General features: G+C 38.0%; 1 protein-coding gene across 9 annotated transcripts in view; it reads left to right on the forward strand.

Annotated features, from left to right (window-relative positions):
• Window positions 1-9,754: 9,754 nt before the first annotated feature.
• LOC107321707 (ephrin type-A receptor 6) overlaps window positions 9,755-19,016 on the forward strand; it is a 438,244-nt gene continuing 428,982 nt past the window's right edge. For 8 of the 9 annotated variants that reach the window (XR_014938440.1, XR_014938441.1, XM_015878874.3 and 5 more), the window contains exon 1: window positions 9,755-10,489. Coding sequence is in view for 7 of the 9 variants with exons in the window: in XM_015878874.3 (XP_015734360.2) it covers window positions 10,387-10,489 (103 nt within the window). In the remaining 2 variants the exon portion in view is untranslated. The remainder of the gene's footprint in view (window positions 10,490-19,016) is intronic. The other variant, XM_085526392.1, reaches the window with a different exon arrangement.

Raw genomic sequence — 19,016 nt, forward strand, 5'->3', positions numbered from 1 at the left:
TTAGCTTGATAATTCATAGAGAAAAAAAAATCAATTTCTGTTTACTGTTTACTTTCAATATAGCATTAAGTAAACATTTCAGGAGTACCAACAGACCACATTGAAAAAATGCTTTGGAAAGGCAGGTTTAGATTATTAAGAGCATTTGTACCAAAATATTTCAAATGCCTCCTTGAACCAATAGTTCCAACAGACTTCAAAAAAAATCATGTTGGGTAGAAGCAGCTTGGTACATACCTAATTCCAGTTTATTGCATACCTAGTACTTGCATCTGTCAGATTCTGGGATTAAATAAATATCATAGGTCAAAAGATAACGTTTTATACTGTATAATGCTAAGTAATTTATAATAGTTAAGCTAATAGATCAGTGTTGTTAGCTGCCAAGATATATAACATAGCCTTTATTATAGTTTCATATAGTTTTCCTCTATTGCATCAGCAATTGATGACTATAACAAATATATTCAGTTATGTGTATTTATAGAAATATTTCATTTCTCACAAAAACAACAGTACTATATGGGGTAATTGTTCTGAAGCTTTTGAGGGCATTATTTGTGTTCCTTTTTTATACTATGTAATAACTGCTAGCAAAGCTGGCAAATGCTTAAACTGATCCAAATGAATAGATTTCAGGATCCAAAGTGGAATATTTTCTGCTTTATGTGATGCAATGTTGTTGTTTAAAATTTTTAAAGCACAGCCTTACTGAAAAACTACCAGTTTCAAGTAATTTCAGTGGTCAGGATCGTCCCAAAATGAGTTTTGTGTGTTGCTAAAGATAACAAGTATGGAATAAAATATTGATAATACTTCTTCCTCAAAGCCTTTAAAGAAAATTGTTTTCTCTTAGTAAGTCTAAGCCTACATTGGAACTCTTTACACAGTCAATATGCATAGGTGTTTTTTATATAATTCACACAATACCATAGTCAATTATATCGTGAATTACACACTAGCAAATAGGAGCAACCATGCATTCAGAAAGTAGGTGTTAAAATCCTGTTCCACATTATTAGAAAACACCGCATGGATTAGTGAGAGTCAGCCAGCTGAAGATCTGGCAGCAAAGAAGCTTTATTAGTAAAGGCAGCTAGAGGTTCTTAGGAAATAATTAACTGTAGCAAAGAGAAAGCAACAGATATTTGTGTAGAGATGATCACTGTAAGCAGAGAAGCATAAAAGTTCAAAGTAATCCCTCCCAGGGTTTGCTGGTACAAGCATATTCATCACACATACACACTTTGTATTTTTACTTTTTCCAAATATTATTACTTGATTTAAGTATTTTTTTTTCTAAAATAAATATAAATCCTTTCCCATAGAGATTTGACAAAATGTGCATTTCCTTGATTGATTTTCTTTTGAAATTATAACATAAAAATATCCCCCATTTAGAAATTTTGTTGGTATTTTTTCCCTCTGTGGCGATCTACTGTGGAATAAAAATCTCATTTAATTTGTGCCAGCTGTTAACAGCAGTGTAACAGCTTCCTTTTGTTATTTCTGCTATAGTTTGGCTGAAGCTGTCACACCTACCTAAAGAGACTTAATCTAGAATGTAATACAAAGGAAAGCAACACCTCCTTTTAAGCAGACCTCTTGTTAGAAAGACTCCATTTTCACTTGTCCTTTTAATTTGGTGAAAATTGAATGATGTAAAACTGCAGTCTGACTGCACTGTACCACAGACTAGTTGCTAAATTTGGATGAAATCAGAAAATGTGTATCAATTTTTTTCTCATTTACCAAAGTTTTAGATAAAAACATATTAATTTTACAAAACACAGGAAAGTCTTTCCTTTATCCTTTTTCCTTTCCATCAGTAATGTGTTCCAGGTTTCCTTAATGTTGTATCTGCTCAAGCAACCAAGAAATACATTCAAAACCTTTATGTCTGTAGGAGAAATGTGAGTTGAAATTGGAGTGGGAATATATAGGGAACCAGGAAGGGAGAAATGCATTCAGAATCAGGATGAAGGGATGAGATTGTTTTTTAAACTTCGGTGATTTCAGTCACCAACTGTTTTATCTGTAACTGACAACAACTGCAAACATGATCAATCCACCTACCTGAGATTTACATTGCTTTTAGCATCTTCCATGTTATAGAAAAAGACTGTAGCAAAAGTCAGGATAGAATCAAGTTTGTCTTCCTGTAGGCTACATTTTAACGCTGACAACAAGTGACGCTTGTAATTCGTTGCTGTCTCACTTGATTTTAAAGTCCTGAATGCTACTGATTCTGTGCATTGAAAGGAGCCAAAGACAGAAGTAATGTGTTAAAAAGGTACCTAGAATTGTGTTTTTAAGAATTGAGTCCTCGTCTTTTCAATATATGTATATATTTTAACAGAACTTAAATTTCAAGTTTTATAAGTAAGGCTTGTTGGCACATCAACAGTCTTCTTTAACAGTACTCTTAAGTATTTATAATGAGTAACATTTGGACACTTACCCAGCTACCTCTATTCCTTCTCCTAAGAACCTTGGGCCAGTGTAGTGAAAGTGAGATAGAAAAGCGTAAAAAATAAAATTTCACAGACCTTATAAGAATTTTCAAGGTGTCATGGCTGTTCACTCAAAGCATGAAGCCTAAGAACCAGCCTTGGACAGAACCATCTAGCTCAGTCTCGCTTTCTGCACTTTGTCTCTAGACACATATCTTCTATCAAAATAAAGCTGAAGGGTAGATGGCTCTGGGAATACAGACATCTCTGAAGGTATTGAAAAATATCTGCTGATCATAATGACACAATCAGCATCTCATATTGTAAATACACAGTTTAATAAACTCCTGAGAATGTAAAAAGCTGGGAAATTCACATGTGAGAATTCTGAAGATACCCAGGCTTAGAGGACAGCTTCCCAAATAATAGTTAACACGAGTCTGAAATTTGTTATCCATTTGATCACATCCTTAAAAATTAAGCAACTATAAATGCTAATTTGCCAAATGCATAGTTAGGATACACAAGCTGCTTGAGACTTTCACAAAACACATAATTTCTTGTAACATGTAAAATCCAGAGCAACCATTAGAACTGTGGTGTTAGAGCACATATTTGTATCATCAAATATAACATCATCATTTGTTCATGTGCATATTCATATTTACACACACACACACATAAATATTTAAAGGCAGATAGGAAGACATAATCCCATGTCGCATTAGAGTGACATGCAAAATTATCCAGGACATCCAAATGCATCTTTCAAACATCAAGTATTTGAATTGTCAGTGCTGATGGAAAGGAAGGTGGTGTCCAAGCAAAATTGTGATTTTAGGGCTTCTGACACTAAGAAATGCTAACTGTGGGATATTTGATGACAATTTTAAGTGAATAAACTCAATGACATATTAGTATCCTGTGGAGTTCAACTAGTATAATTGTGGGAGCATTCAAAGATTTCTTTTTCATGTTTTAAGGTTCAAGTAAAGGTTTCCTGAGAGGACTGCATTTGCAGAAATGATTGTGAATGGCTACTTCCTGTCTGCCAATGTGAGTGTGTGCCAAGAACAGATGTTTTCAGACTTGTAATACTATGCTCAATGCTAACTTTTTTTTTCTTTTTTTTTTCTTTTTTTTTTCTTTTTTTTTCTCTCCAGAATTAGTTACATTTAGAATATTCTGTGTAGAATGGCTCAGTGATTGCACCAGATTAACTCCGTGGTGGTGTGAAGAACCATTACATATAACTGAAAACATTTGACTCACCATTTCCAGAAGTAGTTACAGATTAGATCAGCTATACTGACGTAATTGCCACACATAATATGGTTGTTGCAGACTATTGCTAGTTTTTCATGGGAGCAATTGCTTTCTTTTACAGGAGATTAGCTCAACTTGGTGTGCAGAAATGTATATGCCACATCATACCAGTTGCTAAGATAATGCAAGCACAAGTAAGAGTTACTGTTCAAATAGAACATTAATCTGTGGTAATGATAAACATGTCTGCTCCAGTGCCTGAAGCAATTTCTGCACTAAGCCATAGTTGGATAAGGGCAAAAATATATGTCTTTATAATAAGCCTGGTTATTTGCCTTTGCTGTTATTTGTACTGAACCAACCTCAGTATTCTCTCATTTTCAGCTACAAGGCAGCAGTACCAAAAACAGAAAAACAATCAGGAAGATCAAATCTTTAAGTTGATATGGTTTTAGTTCAAGTAAGTTAGTGTGTAGCCACAGGGCTTGATTTCAGAAGTATATACTAAAGTGTGTGATTTTTTCTATTTTTTCTGAGGTGTTATAAAACTCAAATAGAGTAGTCAGACACAGGCAGCTCCAACTTGTCCACAGATCAAACAATTCAAAAGTAAAACTGTATAGTTTTATCACTATCTACAATGTGAATAAATCCAATCTCACTTTTGGTTTCATCTTTTTTGTGAGAATGGTGTGAAATTTGAGTTCTTGCCTCTCCATAATAAAAAGGGGTCCAAATATAAATGAAAGCGTCTTTTAAAGATGTATGTGTTTAAATTTGAAATTTAGGTACTTAAAACTGGGAATTTAATCTTGTAACTGTAACCCAGAATATTTACAGTGGTATTATTATACATTCAATTATGGCTATATTTATTACTTCTTCTGACTACTAAATAAATATCTTCCTGCAATCATTAATTGGTTCTAAATATCCTTAGAAAAGAAACTAAGAAGCTTTATATGCTTTTAGAGTGCTATGTTAGTCTTTTAACTTCCAGGAGATAAACAGCTCAGACACAGTCCTGAAGTATGCCCTCACTAATCACTCTCAGTTATGTCAAGGGGACTATTTGGATAGTTTGAATAGAATCTCATTCTCCAGTAAATACAGTTTTTCTTTTTTATTTTTTTTTCCCCCAAAGCATTTTGTTCATGAAAAAGACTCTGTTATCATTTTCAGAACCAACTCAGTTTGCAATTAAATAGCTGGAATTGTTGAACTGACGGAGATTGATAAAGAGAGCCCTTATACAAAAGCCTACATTTCTTGCACTTCCAAGCTTGATTAGTACATAATTCTGCCTCTCTCGCATTTTAATTTGAATAGTCTACTAAACCACAGTCATACCTACATCTTTGATATATCTTTGCTAACAATATTAGGAAAATTTTCTCTCCTTCATCATAAGTGAGGTCATGATTTATCTTTGTGGTCTAGATCACCCATTCCTCTCCTTCACATCCTTGACTTAACTCATTCTACTGCCTTTATCTGGAATTCCTTTGCCTTGCTGCAGCACAATTCCACTCACTAACCTGAAATATTGAGAACGCTCACTGCCAAACAATTTGCTACTCTTGGTAGGATCCCAGGACTATTCTATTATTATCAGATTTTTCTGCAAAACATAAACTTGTTAGATTTTTAACTTTTTTTGTCTACTGATCAAAAAAATAAAGATCTATATAGAGATCTGTATTTTATTCTAGATTCTATATAAATATGGAAACTAAGCAAGAAATATGATAATAGATTTGCTTGTATTACCCCTTCAAAAGGTTATTTTGTTTACTTCATAAATTAATGTGGAAATGAAAAGCAAATACTGAAGATGAAGAAAGCATAGTCATACAGATATAACTTTTTAACTGTAAAGGAAACTTAGAAAATTATAAACAACTTACAAACCTTGTACATCATATAATCTTATAATTCAACAGTTTTAGTGTAGAAATAATTTGAGGCAATTCAAAACACATGAGAGTAAAAAGACAGAGATGAAACCCTGATACTTCACATTTTGTCAGTAATTTCCCTAAAACGTTGTTTGGTATAATTGGTTCATTCTCATTTAATTAAATTGTACCTTCTCACACAGTGCAGAGCATTGGGACTAGTGTGTTCAGAAATAGGTCCATACAAAAGTCAAGTGAAAAGAAAAATATAATCAAGCAACAAAACTACAATTAACTGGTAAGACTTGGCAAATGACTTTTCAGGATCCTCTTTGTATCGTAATTGTTATCTTTGACTAAATTTTCTGCATCTTATTCAGTTTACTACTGAAGTGTTGATGTTACTTCTGTATTTCAAGAAGCGTTTTTAATGTCAGAATTCAAATACTTATTTACCTTAGTTTTAGTACAATTATATTCTGACAGATTTCTTTGAATACACAACTTTCTTTTTGACTATGCTCCCTTTCTTTTTCATTGTCTTTTTCTGCATTATCAACAGAGAAGAAAATAAGCCTGAAACTTTAAGAACCTTCTTTTTCTCCCCTTGGTGATGGAGAGGGTATTTTTTTTTTTTTTTTTGGACACAGAAAACTGTCACAACCTGTAAATACTTCATGCAAATCACTGCACATACCATAAGAATATTTGGTGCTATGGTAGTCACACACACACACTCACATACACAAAAGTATCAGTAATTTTCCAGTGTCAGCCTGCCATTTAGATTGCTAAAAGGTAGAAGTAGTAGTAAACTAAGAGGAATACTCATTCAGGTGAAAATGGTATGGTTCTAATTCAATAGAAATATGAATATTTTGTTTAAAAACAAACAAACAAACAAACAGAGTATACATTCAGTTTGATGAGAAAGAGTAATTCGTAATCCTGAGTAGGAGATATGCTATTAAAAGGTTGACTTCTGGTTACACTGTCGAATCAGCAGTGAGTTTTGTTCATGGTTGGCTCAGACCACAAGAGATCAATATTATACTATATTCTTAATAGTACATATGCTATAGTTCAGATTAGCGCGTGAGTGATGCTCTTCTAAAACATATTCATGAAGATGTGTTGGTCCAAATATTACAGTAATTTTAAAATCATAGAATCCTATTGACTGCTTCATGGAAAACTAACTTAATATTTGGTTTAAATCTGTTCAGTCAGTGTCTTAATTAAAATATTTACTTTGATCACACTAGCTCACACACAGTTGCGAATAGTGGCTCAAAGGACTAACACACAATAAAACACTCTATTATATTATGGACAAATGTTATTAAAATAAAAGGAATAGTTTTTCTTCCCCCACAGGAAGTTACAGGTTGTTTTATTATAATTAACACAGCTATGACACAGTAAAGACAAATTATATATACTTAACTAAAAAAACAAGGATGGCACATTACATATAATTCTGCGTCAATGTCATATTTCCTTTCTTGTTTTGTTGTTGTTGTTCATTTGTTTTTAAGAGAAAGGTAATAGCAGTGAAGGTAGAACGGGTATTTTCCTGTTTCCAGGACAGATTAAATTATCTTTCATTTTAAGAGTGGGAGTATTTCGATTTCCTTGCTTATAAAAAACTATAGTCTTTAGAAATCTGAATGTAAAAGTAATAAATCCATTTAGTTTTGTTGAGCTGGTACAGTTATGTGTTATGAATAAGTCTAAAGCTACACTACTTACATACTACTAAGGAATTTTATATTTTGGAAAATACATGTACGCAAGCAGGATTCTCTTTTTATATTTTATATTTTTACTTTCTTCAGTTATATTTAACATGTTTACATACCTGAGATGCAAAAGCACAACAAATAAGATTTGTCTATTAAACGAATGAGCAATGCTCTCTCAAAGTTGTTCCCCTAGAAATTCTGTGGCTAGTTAGATGTTGGAGAATAGACTCTACAGTAAATGCTCTTTTGTTACACAACTGTTTCCTTTAGATTGAGAAGTTCACGGTTACCAGCATGCTAAATGATGTTTAAAAACAACAACAAACAAACAAACAAAAAAACCCCAAACACATAAAAAGGTTTTATCTGTGTTCCCATCACATTTTTCACTACCTCCTTTTTTTTTGTATTCAGGTGTATTCTGATGTGACATGTAGAAACAAAATAAGTGGTAAATCAGACCTACTAAGCTGCCTTAAAAAAATCTGATTTTATTTTACTATTGACAGCGAAATAATGTACAGTGTGCCCACACCATGTTTATGCTGATGTATATGGGGATACACAAGTGTACCTAGGGAGAGTATGTAGTACACGGAGAGCGCATCCACATATATGCAAGTGTGTTACTAGGGCTGTTTGAGGAAAACCTACTACAAAAAGCTGAAAAGTGTGTCATGCAGTAGCAGATGAGAGGGAGAGAATCTCGGTTTACATTCTCTGTGCATACTGCACTTTTGCATTACGTGGCAAGACTTTTTCAGAGGCTGAGGACAAGCAGTTGTGTCGATTATACGCATGGCCCAATTGTCCCATTTTAAATAAGGAGACTTCGCATAAGATTTCCTGCCCTAATTTCTTCTGGCAGTATAGTTGGAAAGCACCTTACTACTAAACCAAAGATAAGAATAGCAGACAAAGAATCTGAATTCTCATCCATAACCCCCAAAAGGCACACGATATGCTTGGTTACTTTCTTTTGACTTTGTTGTTTCCAAAGTAGAACACTGTTGTGGCACTGTAGATTGCAACGCTTTGTAATGTATTTCAGGTGAAACTCAAAACATTGAACTTTCTCCTTTAATATGTTCACCATGAAACTAAGACAAAATGGTAATCACTATTTGGCAAATTGTATTTTTTTTCTTACACTTTTTTTTTCGTTAAGCTTTCTTTTTGAATAAGATTTCATTTCCTTATGTGAGGTTGTTAATTCAGTTAAATGTGGGAAATTTTGCAATGCTATAGAACAGCTATGAGCTGGAAGCATTCACATTAAAAAAAATAACAAATTAATCAAATGTGTATTTCCTTGTTGGCTTTGTTCATTGAAAAAACTCCTTTGAAAGTGATCTAAATCCTGATTCTTAAGTCTAAGTTTTGAATGTATTCTTTTTTCTTGCATTACAAAGTGATTCTTTCCATATACACCTTTTCTGAGTGTCTGCTCAGGCATCTCAGGAGGAGCTGTGCTGTACTCTGGTTTAGGACACTGTGGCAGCATTATTGCTGACTGCATGGGATCTGTGGGCACACAGAAGCCTTGTGAATCAGACAGCTTTTCTTCTGCACCTGCATTTGGACACTTGATCTTAGGAACTCATATACAGATATGTGGATCCACACAAAAATGAGGAAGAACTTTTTTTACTGTGAGAGTGACAGAGCCCTGGAGCAGGCTGCTATAGAGGTGGTCTTCTCTGGAGATACTCAAGACCTGTTTGACATCTAACCACACTACCTGCCGCAGGAAACTGCTTTAGCAGGGGGTTGGACTCAACGATTTCCAGAGGTGCCTTTTAACCACCTTACAGCTCTGTGACGGTGTGATTCCTGTTTTGTTGTTGTTTTCTTGTCTTCAATGTTCAATTCCCGAACAAGTCCGGGAATTGAAATACTCAACGAAAAGAAACAGAAGGAAAGAAAAGTAACAGAAGTAAAAAACTCCATCTGTCCCAGCACCTAGGACAGCTCCAACTGCAGCCCCCACGCAGCGCATCCGTGCCCAAAGCTCGCACTGCCCGCGGTGTTGGCGTGCTGCATGCCGGCTAACAGGCAGATCCCGTACCTCCACCTCACTCACCTGTGCTCGCTGCGCCAAGTTCGCCGCTCGCCTCCCGCCAGGCTCCTTCCAGGCCCCGCCGCCGCGGCCGGGAGCTTTGCCTTGTCAACTAACCCCCTCTAGCGCCCAGCCGGCCGCATCTGACCCGCGGGCTGCGAGCCGAGGGGGCGCCTCTCCTCCCTCCATCCCTCCCCTCCCCTCGCCGAGTCGCGCCGCGCACCTCACGCCCGCACTCCCCTCTGAGGGCGGCTGAGGAGGGGCCGCCGCCGCCGCCCAAAGGCTCTCGCCCCCGCGCCGCTCCCCGCGCGCTCCCGGCCGCCCGTTTGGCCGGCGGGCCGCCTGTGCCCCAGCGCCCCCGGCGCGGGGCCGCGCCGCCCTCCCGGCGGACCGGCACCCGCCGGGCTGGGGCCGTGCCGCTCGGCGGGGGAGCGGCGGCACCAAAAGCCGCGGCCGGGAGCGCGACGCGCAGATCGGGAGCGAGCGGCGGAGTCGCCGCGGCTGAGAGGGAGAGGCAGAGACAGAGCGGGGCGAGAGGCGGCGGCGGGGCCGGGGATGCCGCCCCGCAAGTTTTGTTGATGCCACGGGGAGCGTGAGGAGGCGCCCAGCCCCGCTCCTCAACCTGCCTGCAGCCGAACAGCCCGGCGGCGGGGCAGGACCGTCCTCCGCTATGGGATACTGAAGCCCCTCGGCGCTGCCTCCGGCCGGGGATGCGGCGCGGACGGCGGAGGAGGCTGCCGGAGCTGCCGGCGGCGCCTCTACGGGGCTGAAGGGCCGCCCAGGAGCGGGGCTCAGCCCGAAGTTGCCGAAGCTCTCCCGCTCGTCAGCGCCGCCGCCCCTCGCCGCCTTCCCTCTCTCCTCCTTGGCCGCCGCCGTGCCCCGGGACGCCGCCGGTGGATGCAGTCGCGCCGCGGCGTTCCCCGCCGGCCTGAAGGAGGACGCGGGGCGCTCGGCGGGCCCCAGCCATGGGGTGTTGCGACGCGAGGGGTCTGCTCTGGAGATTCGGCCTCTTCCTCCCCCTGCTGACGGCGCGCCCCGCGGCCGGCGGACACGGCGCCTCCAACCAAGGTGAGGGCGGCCGCGGGGCCGCAACTTTCCGGCGGGCGCGGGGCGATGGGGAGGGGGCTCCGCACCCGGCCGGGCGGCGGGATCGGAGTCTCGGCCGAGCGGGGCGGGCGCTGCGACCGGGAGCCGCCCGGCTGGGTTTGTCCGGCGGCATCCGCTGGGGGCGGCCCCGTGAAAGTTGGGTGCGGGTGAAATGGGAGCGCGGAGCTGAGCGGGGCTGCGGCTGTGCGCTGCCCTCCGGTGCGGCCGAACTTGCAGCGGACTGGAAGTTATCCCCGCTGAGAGAGCGGCGGCATCCCGCTACGTGAAATAGGGTTGCTGAGGGACAGCTGGCTCTAACCCTGGCTTTAGGGTGCGTCACGCGCGTTAAGAGGCATCGTTGCCCTTAACACCTGGTTTGACTGCTCGAAAATATCCTCATCTAGAGTCTTTGTCACAGGTGCGTGCTCATCAGGTCCAGCTGACGACGGGTGTTGAATTGCTTAGGTTCTAATGTACGTGCGGAATCAAAATGCCTCTGGGTTGGAAAGGGAATCACCCTACTTAGAGAAATGAAGATTAAAATGCACGGCACACTCAGATGGTGTCAAATGTTGTTAGGAAGAACTGGAAAAAAAAAAAAGTCACTGATTGTGAAACACTGTGTTGTACGTTATTGAACATCTGGATAGAGCAAGGCATTTCCATAACTGTTTATTTATTATACATCTCTCTACTTAGTTGTGGAGGAGGCAGGATGCAGCTATTCCAACATTCAGAGTCCTTCATACTTTTGGGGGTTTTTTATTTGAATTTTTGTACAATTTGCTTTTGTACAATTTATCTTTCCCACTCGGGGGTTTTATTGGGATGCGAGTGAAAATACAGGAGCTGTAGGGCGGCTCTGAATGCTGCTTCTAGTGGAAATTATGTTGCCCTTTATTGTTGAAAGAAGTGCTGAATATGACTGTTGGAAAGTAATGAGCAAACAGCTTTTTACTTGTGGAGTACTACTGAATTTGTAGTTCATTTATTTTCACACTGTGTTTTTACATTATTTCAGTCAGTGTTTATTATATTTACTTGGGTAACAGTAAGAATAGAGAATAAATCACTGGGAAAACAGGAAGATATGATAGTTCAGGCACAAAACCCTTCAGTAATCAGGGTCAGATGTGATATGGATATTCTGAGGTATACTGTTCCTTCACCTCTTCTGCACTGGATGTGATGGATAATTTCAGTCTGCAAATGGATAACATATAGTCATATTAATGCTGTATTGCATTTTGTCCTTCATAGTGTTTTAGACAACATCAGGTTCTCATAGTTGTACAGCACAGTTCTTCTTTTATGTCATTCTCATTAGTGCATACTAACGTCTGCCACGTTACCTTAAGACCTAACAAGACACAGGAATGCTCTTTAAAGTAATTCACGTGTGTCATAGAATAACTGAGACTTCCTACACATCGAAAGTAAAGGATTTTTATTGAGTAGTGCAAGTTGGATTCCCAGGATTAAGATGGTAATAATTTCTAAAAAGCAGTTAAAATGGAGGAAAATGGCTGTCCATTAGCCTAAGGAAAAGTCTGTCACGGTTGGAGTGGGTTTCTGATGTTGACGTAACTTTTCATCTACAAGTTCAGGTACTGAGGGAAGTGGCTGCACAGAGTACTGATAAATATCTTAACTTCTGAATAACTTCCCTTTCTGCTCTTCATTTTGAAACCTCTAATAAAAAGAGAGATCTCTTTTCTTTGGTTTTGCCATTTTACCATGGAATCAGTCTAAACCAAACACATGAACTGAAGATTTACTGGATTGTCACCCATTTGAAGATGCTATTAATAAACTAAAACCAGAAATTGAATAAAAGAAAATAAATACAGTGAAGCAGGTACACGTTATGTAACACTTATGTGGATAAGTTTAAAATGCCAGCTATAATGTTTAGAATCCCTGCTAGGAAGAATATTGTGCTGCTGGCTGAGGGAAAAAAAAAATCAACTGTCATAAGGTGATATTTCAGACTATACATCTTGGAAACATGTTTGCACTAATGGGTGTTGGTTTTTCACTAATAGTTATAGTCTTTGTAACTTAGCTTAGCTACACTATCCAAAATGTTTGGCCTTCTGTTTTGTATTTGCGGGCATATCAGCATTAATACAAACTTGTGAAGGAGGATTTTGCTTGAATTGTTTGATGGGGGAAAAATGTGGAAGGGGAATAAGCTTATTAGTCCTATCTGGTAAACAGAAAGCCCTTCCTCTTCATTCTTAATGATTTATTTTCTGTTACTAAAGAGGGATTTTCGGAGAATTAATGCACTTCAGTCTTATAAATAACCATGCTAGAGTTTATCTTTTTGTTTGCTTTCTGCGAACAAAAAGATATCTGTTTTGATATAGTTCCAAGACTCTCAGGTTGTCTTTCTTTCAACCAGTGAATCAATTCATGGTGTCTTACAGTATCTGCAGCGAGGCAGACAGAAACAATACTATTGACAGAGAAGTGAGCTTACTCATTCATCTTAATGGAGTGCTAAGTTCAAGAAACAAATAATGACCATGCCAAGAACTAGATTTTACTGTTAAGAAAAATCCTGTAGGTAAGCAAGGCCATGGAGCTGTGTAGGAACCTCTATTACTATGGTCTGAAACTGAACTGCTCAAAACAAAAACCTCAATTAATAGCGTGGGTTGGGTGCCTGAGCGTTCATCTAAATTTTGATTGAGTGTGACATCTAGTTACATCTAGTAGCAAATCAGTCACCAGTGCAAGATTTCAGCCTGAGTTGTTTGTTGGTTTGATTGCTAGAACATGTTGGATTGAGCAACTACTCAGACCTAGAGATACAAATTAGAGCATCTGAAATGTGATCTTTGTGTAAAAAACGAGCTATTAAGATAGATATAGCATGTTAATAGTATGATAGCATATTAACAGTATGATGCTATCCTTTGCTAAGCATGCACGTCAATTTTCACATATGTATTAACCGGAAAGAATTTTTGCTTACCGGATTCTTGCAAACTGTAGTTGCTGTTATCTTTCAACAGACAACTGATTTCTGAAGTAAACTATAGGGCTTGAATACTTCATCATGTCTACCGGTGAACTATAAAAGAAAGTTGTATGCTTTTTCAGTTAGCAGGTGTCACTATACCTTGCTAGGTTATGCAAGGTTTGTTTCATATGCTTCCTTCTAAAATGCAAACATATTCATTTCCTCCTGAAAAAAAAAAAAAAAAAAAAAAAAAGTTTTAAGTTAAGAGATAATGTCAAGCATCAATTCCAAAATTGATATAGCATCTATTTTCACAGTGATTATACCTGATGTAAATTGGGTAGCTCAAAGTATGTAATAGAGCCTTGTGATTCACATATTAAAATCTGAGACAGATTACTGGTGACCTTGAGTTCTTCATCAGTTCAAAGATGTTGGCTTGTATTTATCCGCATATTTATTTTTACGTAAGTACAGTCTATCACAGAGAAGTACTCTTTTTGAATACAGCACTCATCATTTTCCTGTAGTATTAAAGAAACCAGGACTGAGTGTAGAGGCTGAACTTTTCTCTGAATGACATGGATGCTGATGTTTTACTGCTATTGCAGTAAAGGTTTAATTCTCTTCTAAGCATGTATGGAAAACACAAAACTTGACCTAATTGATTAAGATCTTTTAAAAAAATATTTCTACCCTATTTGTCTTTCAGTGGTAAGGATGACTATGGAACCTCCACAGGCGTAGATATGCATGAAATGACTTTTTTTCTAGACTGGAATACTATACATATGTGAGATATCTGAAGTGAACAGACTTGAAGTTAATGCTTCATGATATATTCATAGTTTTGTATTTAGCAGTATTAACTGCTGTTTGGATATTTTCTTATTTTGGGCAGATTAGAACGATTAGTATGGAAATAAAGATAAAAGAAAATGTATAGCTCAACTGTCAGTTAAGTAATATCTCATTTTCTTCTCTAATTCTGTTCTGTAATTCTCGTGTAATTTGGGGTGTGAAAACACCTCAGAGGAAGTGAAATATTTCCAGAATTACACAGCTTGGCCTTGTTGAGAAAGGAGGCTGAGTGCTGGAAGGAATTATGGAAATATAAGCTGGAGAGAACAGCTGATGGTTAGCGAGCAGTGTTTTCTCCATCTCTAATGTTTTATTCAGGGAGATCAGCGTTTTCAGTTTCAGCAGGTGTCACGCTTATGTTAGGAAACAAACCAGTGCAGTTCCTAGAAACCAGTCTAACACTAGCATGGAGATGGTGACTGTCCGGTATCTGCCTCCCATTTTACGTTCCTTTCCAAAGGATCTGTTGCTGGCTGCTCTCCATCTGGACTTCAAAATCAGATTCGCTTTACTTTAAGTTTGATCCAGGATGACCATTCTTACCTTCCTATGAATTTAGCGGTTAGTGTTTCAACATAAAGCCTTATTTTTGGCAAATCAAATAGTTTTCAAATGAAAGAAGGAAGGAGTGTGTAAGAAATTCAGTTATATTCTTACGGAAAACTCTTTCTGGGTTTCTAGGTACATAAGGTACATATTTTAGATGTAAATAATTAGTTACAAACTCTATTCGAGGGCCCTCCTGGGTATCTGTTGTCAGACTTCTCAACTGTGAACTTTAGAGAAGTCAGTTAAGTAGATGTTTTGTCAGTAAGAGGTACAATACATTAATATTCAATTTGTTAGCTATGTTTTGTAAAATTAGAAGCCTAATTTGATTACAGTCTCCTTTAACTAATCACCTATATTTAGAAGCTGATATGCATATGCAGTATAAGGAATACTGTATTATTCTTGGATCCAAATATAGCACAGTTTGGTTCCTTATTTCAGCTCGGTGTGTAAAATGGAATGTCTCCATTAGGATCACTGGCTTACTCTGCCTTGACACTGACATAAAAAAGAGGCTGGCCATTTGTTTGTCATACCCTTTAATGCTGAAATCAGTGATACGGAGATAGAAAGGTGAACAACACAGAAATAGAGAAGCAGGAAAAGAAATTATTTATGCCAAATCTGTTCTGATATCAGGAAACCATGTGTCATGTGGAAGAGGTCAAAGAAAGATACCAGTTGTGAAAAACGCATCTTCAGAAACTGTTTCTGAGCTTGTAAATGATACACCAGTTTTATAGTGGAGTGTTAGAACCAAGAACTCCTAGTGAAGGTTTCTCTTGCATAATAAAAATACAGGTTTTTTGCAGTGTTTCTTTTTCCACAAAAATTACCTTCAGCTTGCACGTCTCTCACTTAACCTCTCTAGATAGTTTTCCAGTCTATGTCCATCAATCCTTATACTAGTTTTAGTTATGCTTTCATTATTGCTTTTGTGAGACCTCTTCTTGTGTGTGTGTGAATCTTTATAGGTAGAGTTGTGCTTTCCCATGTCTAAGAATAAGTCAATTTAAAATAAAGGCATTAAGAAGGACTCTCTTCAATTAATGCAGCATCCATACTAAGTACTATATGCCGGAGAACACAGCTTTGAGGCCAAAGTTTGCTTTAAATAAATCGTCTATTTTATTTGGGTATCTGAAGCTCATCAGTCATGTTAACAAAAACTTTCCTACTCAATAGGAAAATTATACTGAATTGTCTCACTCACACGATGTAAAACATCGGTATGCTAGCATTTCCAGCACTTACTAGTATCTCTGGATTTGGTCTAAATTCTATCATCCCATAAGAAAACAAAACAGATCCTTTCTGTAGAAGGATCTAAAGACTTTGAAAGTAATTTTGTCTCCAGGTATAAAAAGGTGAAATTCACATTTCTCAGTTCTGAAATCTTGATTCAAAGCCGTAGAAACATTTCATTTTTTGAAAAGTGATCATGAAACACAATGTAGAATACACTGTATGAACGTCAAGCACAGGCTTGAAATTTGGTGAGCTAAGGTGCTTCAGGTCTGAATGTTTCCCTGTTCTCTGAAAACCTGTAAAGAATTCTATATTACAACATCTGTTTCTAAACAAACCCAAGGTCTTCAGATATACAGATATATACCCCCCCCCCCCCCTCCCCAAGTGCTTCTCTCCCAGGATGATGGACTGTATTTGAAAGTTCTGTGTTACTGGGATTTTTATGTAAAGAAGAAGCCAAACTGAAATTTTAATGAAAAATTAAATATTGGTCTGTGCAAGAGAAGGCTGTGCTTTGTTCACTCACCTGGTCATATGCTGCCATAGTAATGCATGATCAGGACTGGTCTCTTCCCATGTGCTCATTTTGCCGTCTGGCCCAAAACAGTTCCAGGATTGGAAACATAACAGTTTTCTTCTCTCCTTTCACACTCTTTCCAGCAGCCTCTCTGACTGTCTCCCTTGTCAGGGTAGCTGTGTGCACTTGTACTTCTAAACTGAATCTGGATCTGATGAACTTGAAGTGTGCCTTCACTGTTGCAAGGGGATTATAGTGGGCTCACTAATTATGTGAGTCAAACAACACGTGTTAAGGTTTCTCACTAGAAATGTTAGGTAATACATTCTAATTGTATTTATCAGGCTCCTTAATTCTCTAATCAGTTTGCTAATAGTAGAATGCTTAGCATTTGTACTCATTTCGGCTTTGATGGTTACTTTAAAATCTCTGATTATAAACTCATATTTTGTGAACAATACATATTTAGTCAAGTTTAGTAATGGTTTTATGTTTGCACATTTGACAGCTAACTATTAAAATTATATCTATCTGTTTTCCATTTCTTGCTTTTCCCTATTCCTTCCACCTTATGGATGCAGTGCAGTAAGAGAAGTAAGAAAATACAAATATAATTGGTTATTAGCAAGTATACCTACTATTCTTTTAGTCAGAAAACCAGGTTATACAGTGTTCTGGGAGAGATTCTAATTTCAAGTCATTGAAGAAACAAGAATCTTTACTAAAAATTATTAGTCTTTGTTTAGGCAGATTTATTAGGAGTTGATTGAGGATTTTTTCCCCCTTAAGAGAAGTAGTTTTATTTATTCTGAGTTGACTGAATTCCAGACAGTCTTTGAAGGTGTCTACTGTTTGCTGCTGGGTTCTGCAAGAAGTCTGTTACCAAATTAATGATGACTGTATGCACGCGTGCTCCTCAAGGGTCATTGCTACTCTTCATTGGATACCATAGGTGATGCTTATGTGAAAAGTACTAATGCAACCAAAGCAATCTAGTGTTTTAATATGCAGACATGTTAATAATATTTGCAATACAGCATTCCTTCACTGAATAAAATCACAGCTGTGTCGATTCTATGCAGAATGAAAGATGGGCAGAAGCACCATTTGTAACAAGCTCCTGTGTAGGTACATACACAGAATGAGGACATAGCAAAAGGTATATTTACTGAGAGTTTCACAGCTTCAATCCACTTAATGGCTTCTGCACCTAGGACAAAAGGGGAAAAGTCACATATAGCAAACAGTATAACTGATGCATGTAATGAGTGATTTGTCTTGGCTAGGGGCCCTTGGTTAGAGTGCACTTGCTGCTGTAATTTCCGTTTTCTGGCTGCTGGATACTTCTTAGCTTAAAATAAAGGAATAAAAGAGTGAATTAGAAAGCATTCTGTAAAATAATGCACTAGCATTTTAATCGTGGTACAAGTGATTAACTCTTTGAAATGTACCAAGCTAATTTTCCCAATGCATTCCAACTGCTGGTTTAAAATAAAATTCTATAGAAGAGTTTTGGCTAAAATTGAAAATTATGTTATCCAAATTTATTTTGGACACATTAGAAAAAAAAAATAAAATAAAAGGAGATCTAGACATTCTTTTTGTAGTGTTTCCAGTCTGTTTATATTGCTGAAGCTGTTAAATGTAAGAATGATACAGCAGGAATAACCACTAGGAGGATTATGTTAGTTTTAGTCATTCAGTTTAGTGGACCTTAGTTATTGGAGGAACATTTTATTGAGTACTGCTAACATTTAGAAATGAAGAAACGTGAACTTCCAAACCAAACTTGATCTCAGATTGTTGTCAGATGCAGTGAAAAAAACCAATTAATGTTGTCTCAGCAGCAAGAATCTTTTTCTTCTGAATTTGGTGTATGATAATATACAATAAAGACATCATAACATTAATTATTTCTAGCCCCCTACAGTCTTAGGGTCCAGCTATCTTTTATATAGACCATGAGTCATAGAGACTTCTCTGCTGGCTTTTCCTAACTTTTTAATGTGGGAATTGCTAATCCCATTAATGTAAAAATATAATTAATATGAATTTCCTTTCTGACCTCATTTTTTTACATTTTCAGAAGATCTTTATTCTCTTCTTCTTCACCGATCATTCACATAGAATGTTGGTTTATTTAGACTGACAGAATAATTCTCTGCTAAATGATCTGAATTAAGGCAAGAGAGATTCCATTTTACACAGCATAGGCATAAGTCATGAAGGCATACACTCTGCCAGTAAATTGTGTTAAGCATCAAAGGAATTTTGAAGACAATTATATTCATTTAGGGGTTACACAACAAAGTTGTCCTCACTAGGTTGCTTAAGAGCCCCAATGATTTTAGCTCCTA

This window comes from Coturnix japonica, chromosome 1, assembly GCF_054131305.1.
Source record: "Coturnix japonica strain WE chromosome 1, WE-NBRP24, whole genome shotgun sequence".
NCBI lineage: Eukaryota > Metazoa > Chordata > Aves > Galliformes > Phasianidae > Coturnix > Coturnix japonica.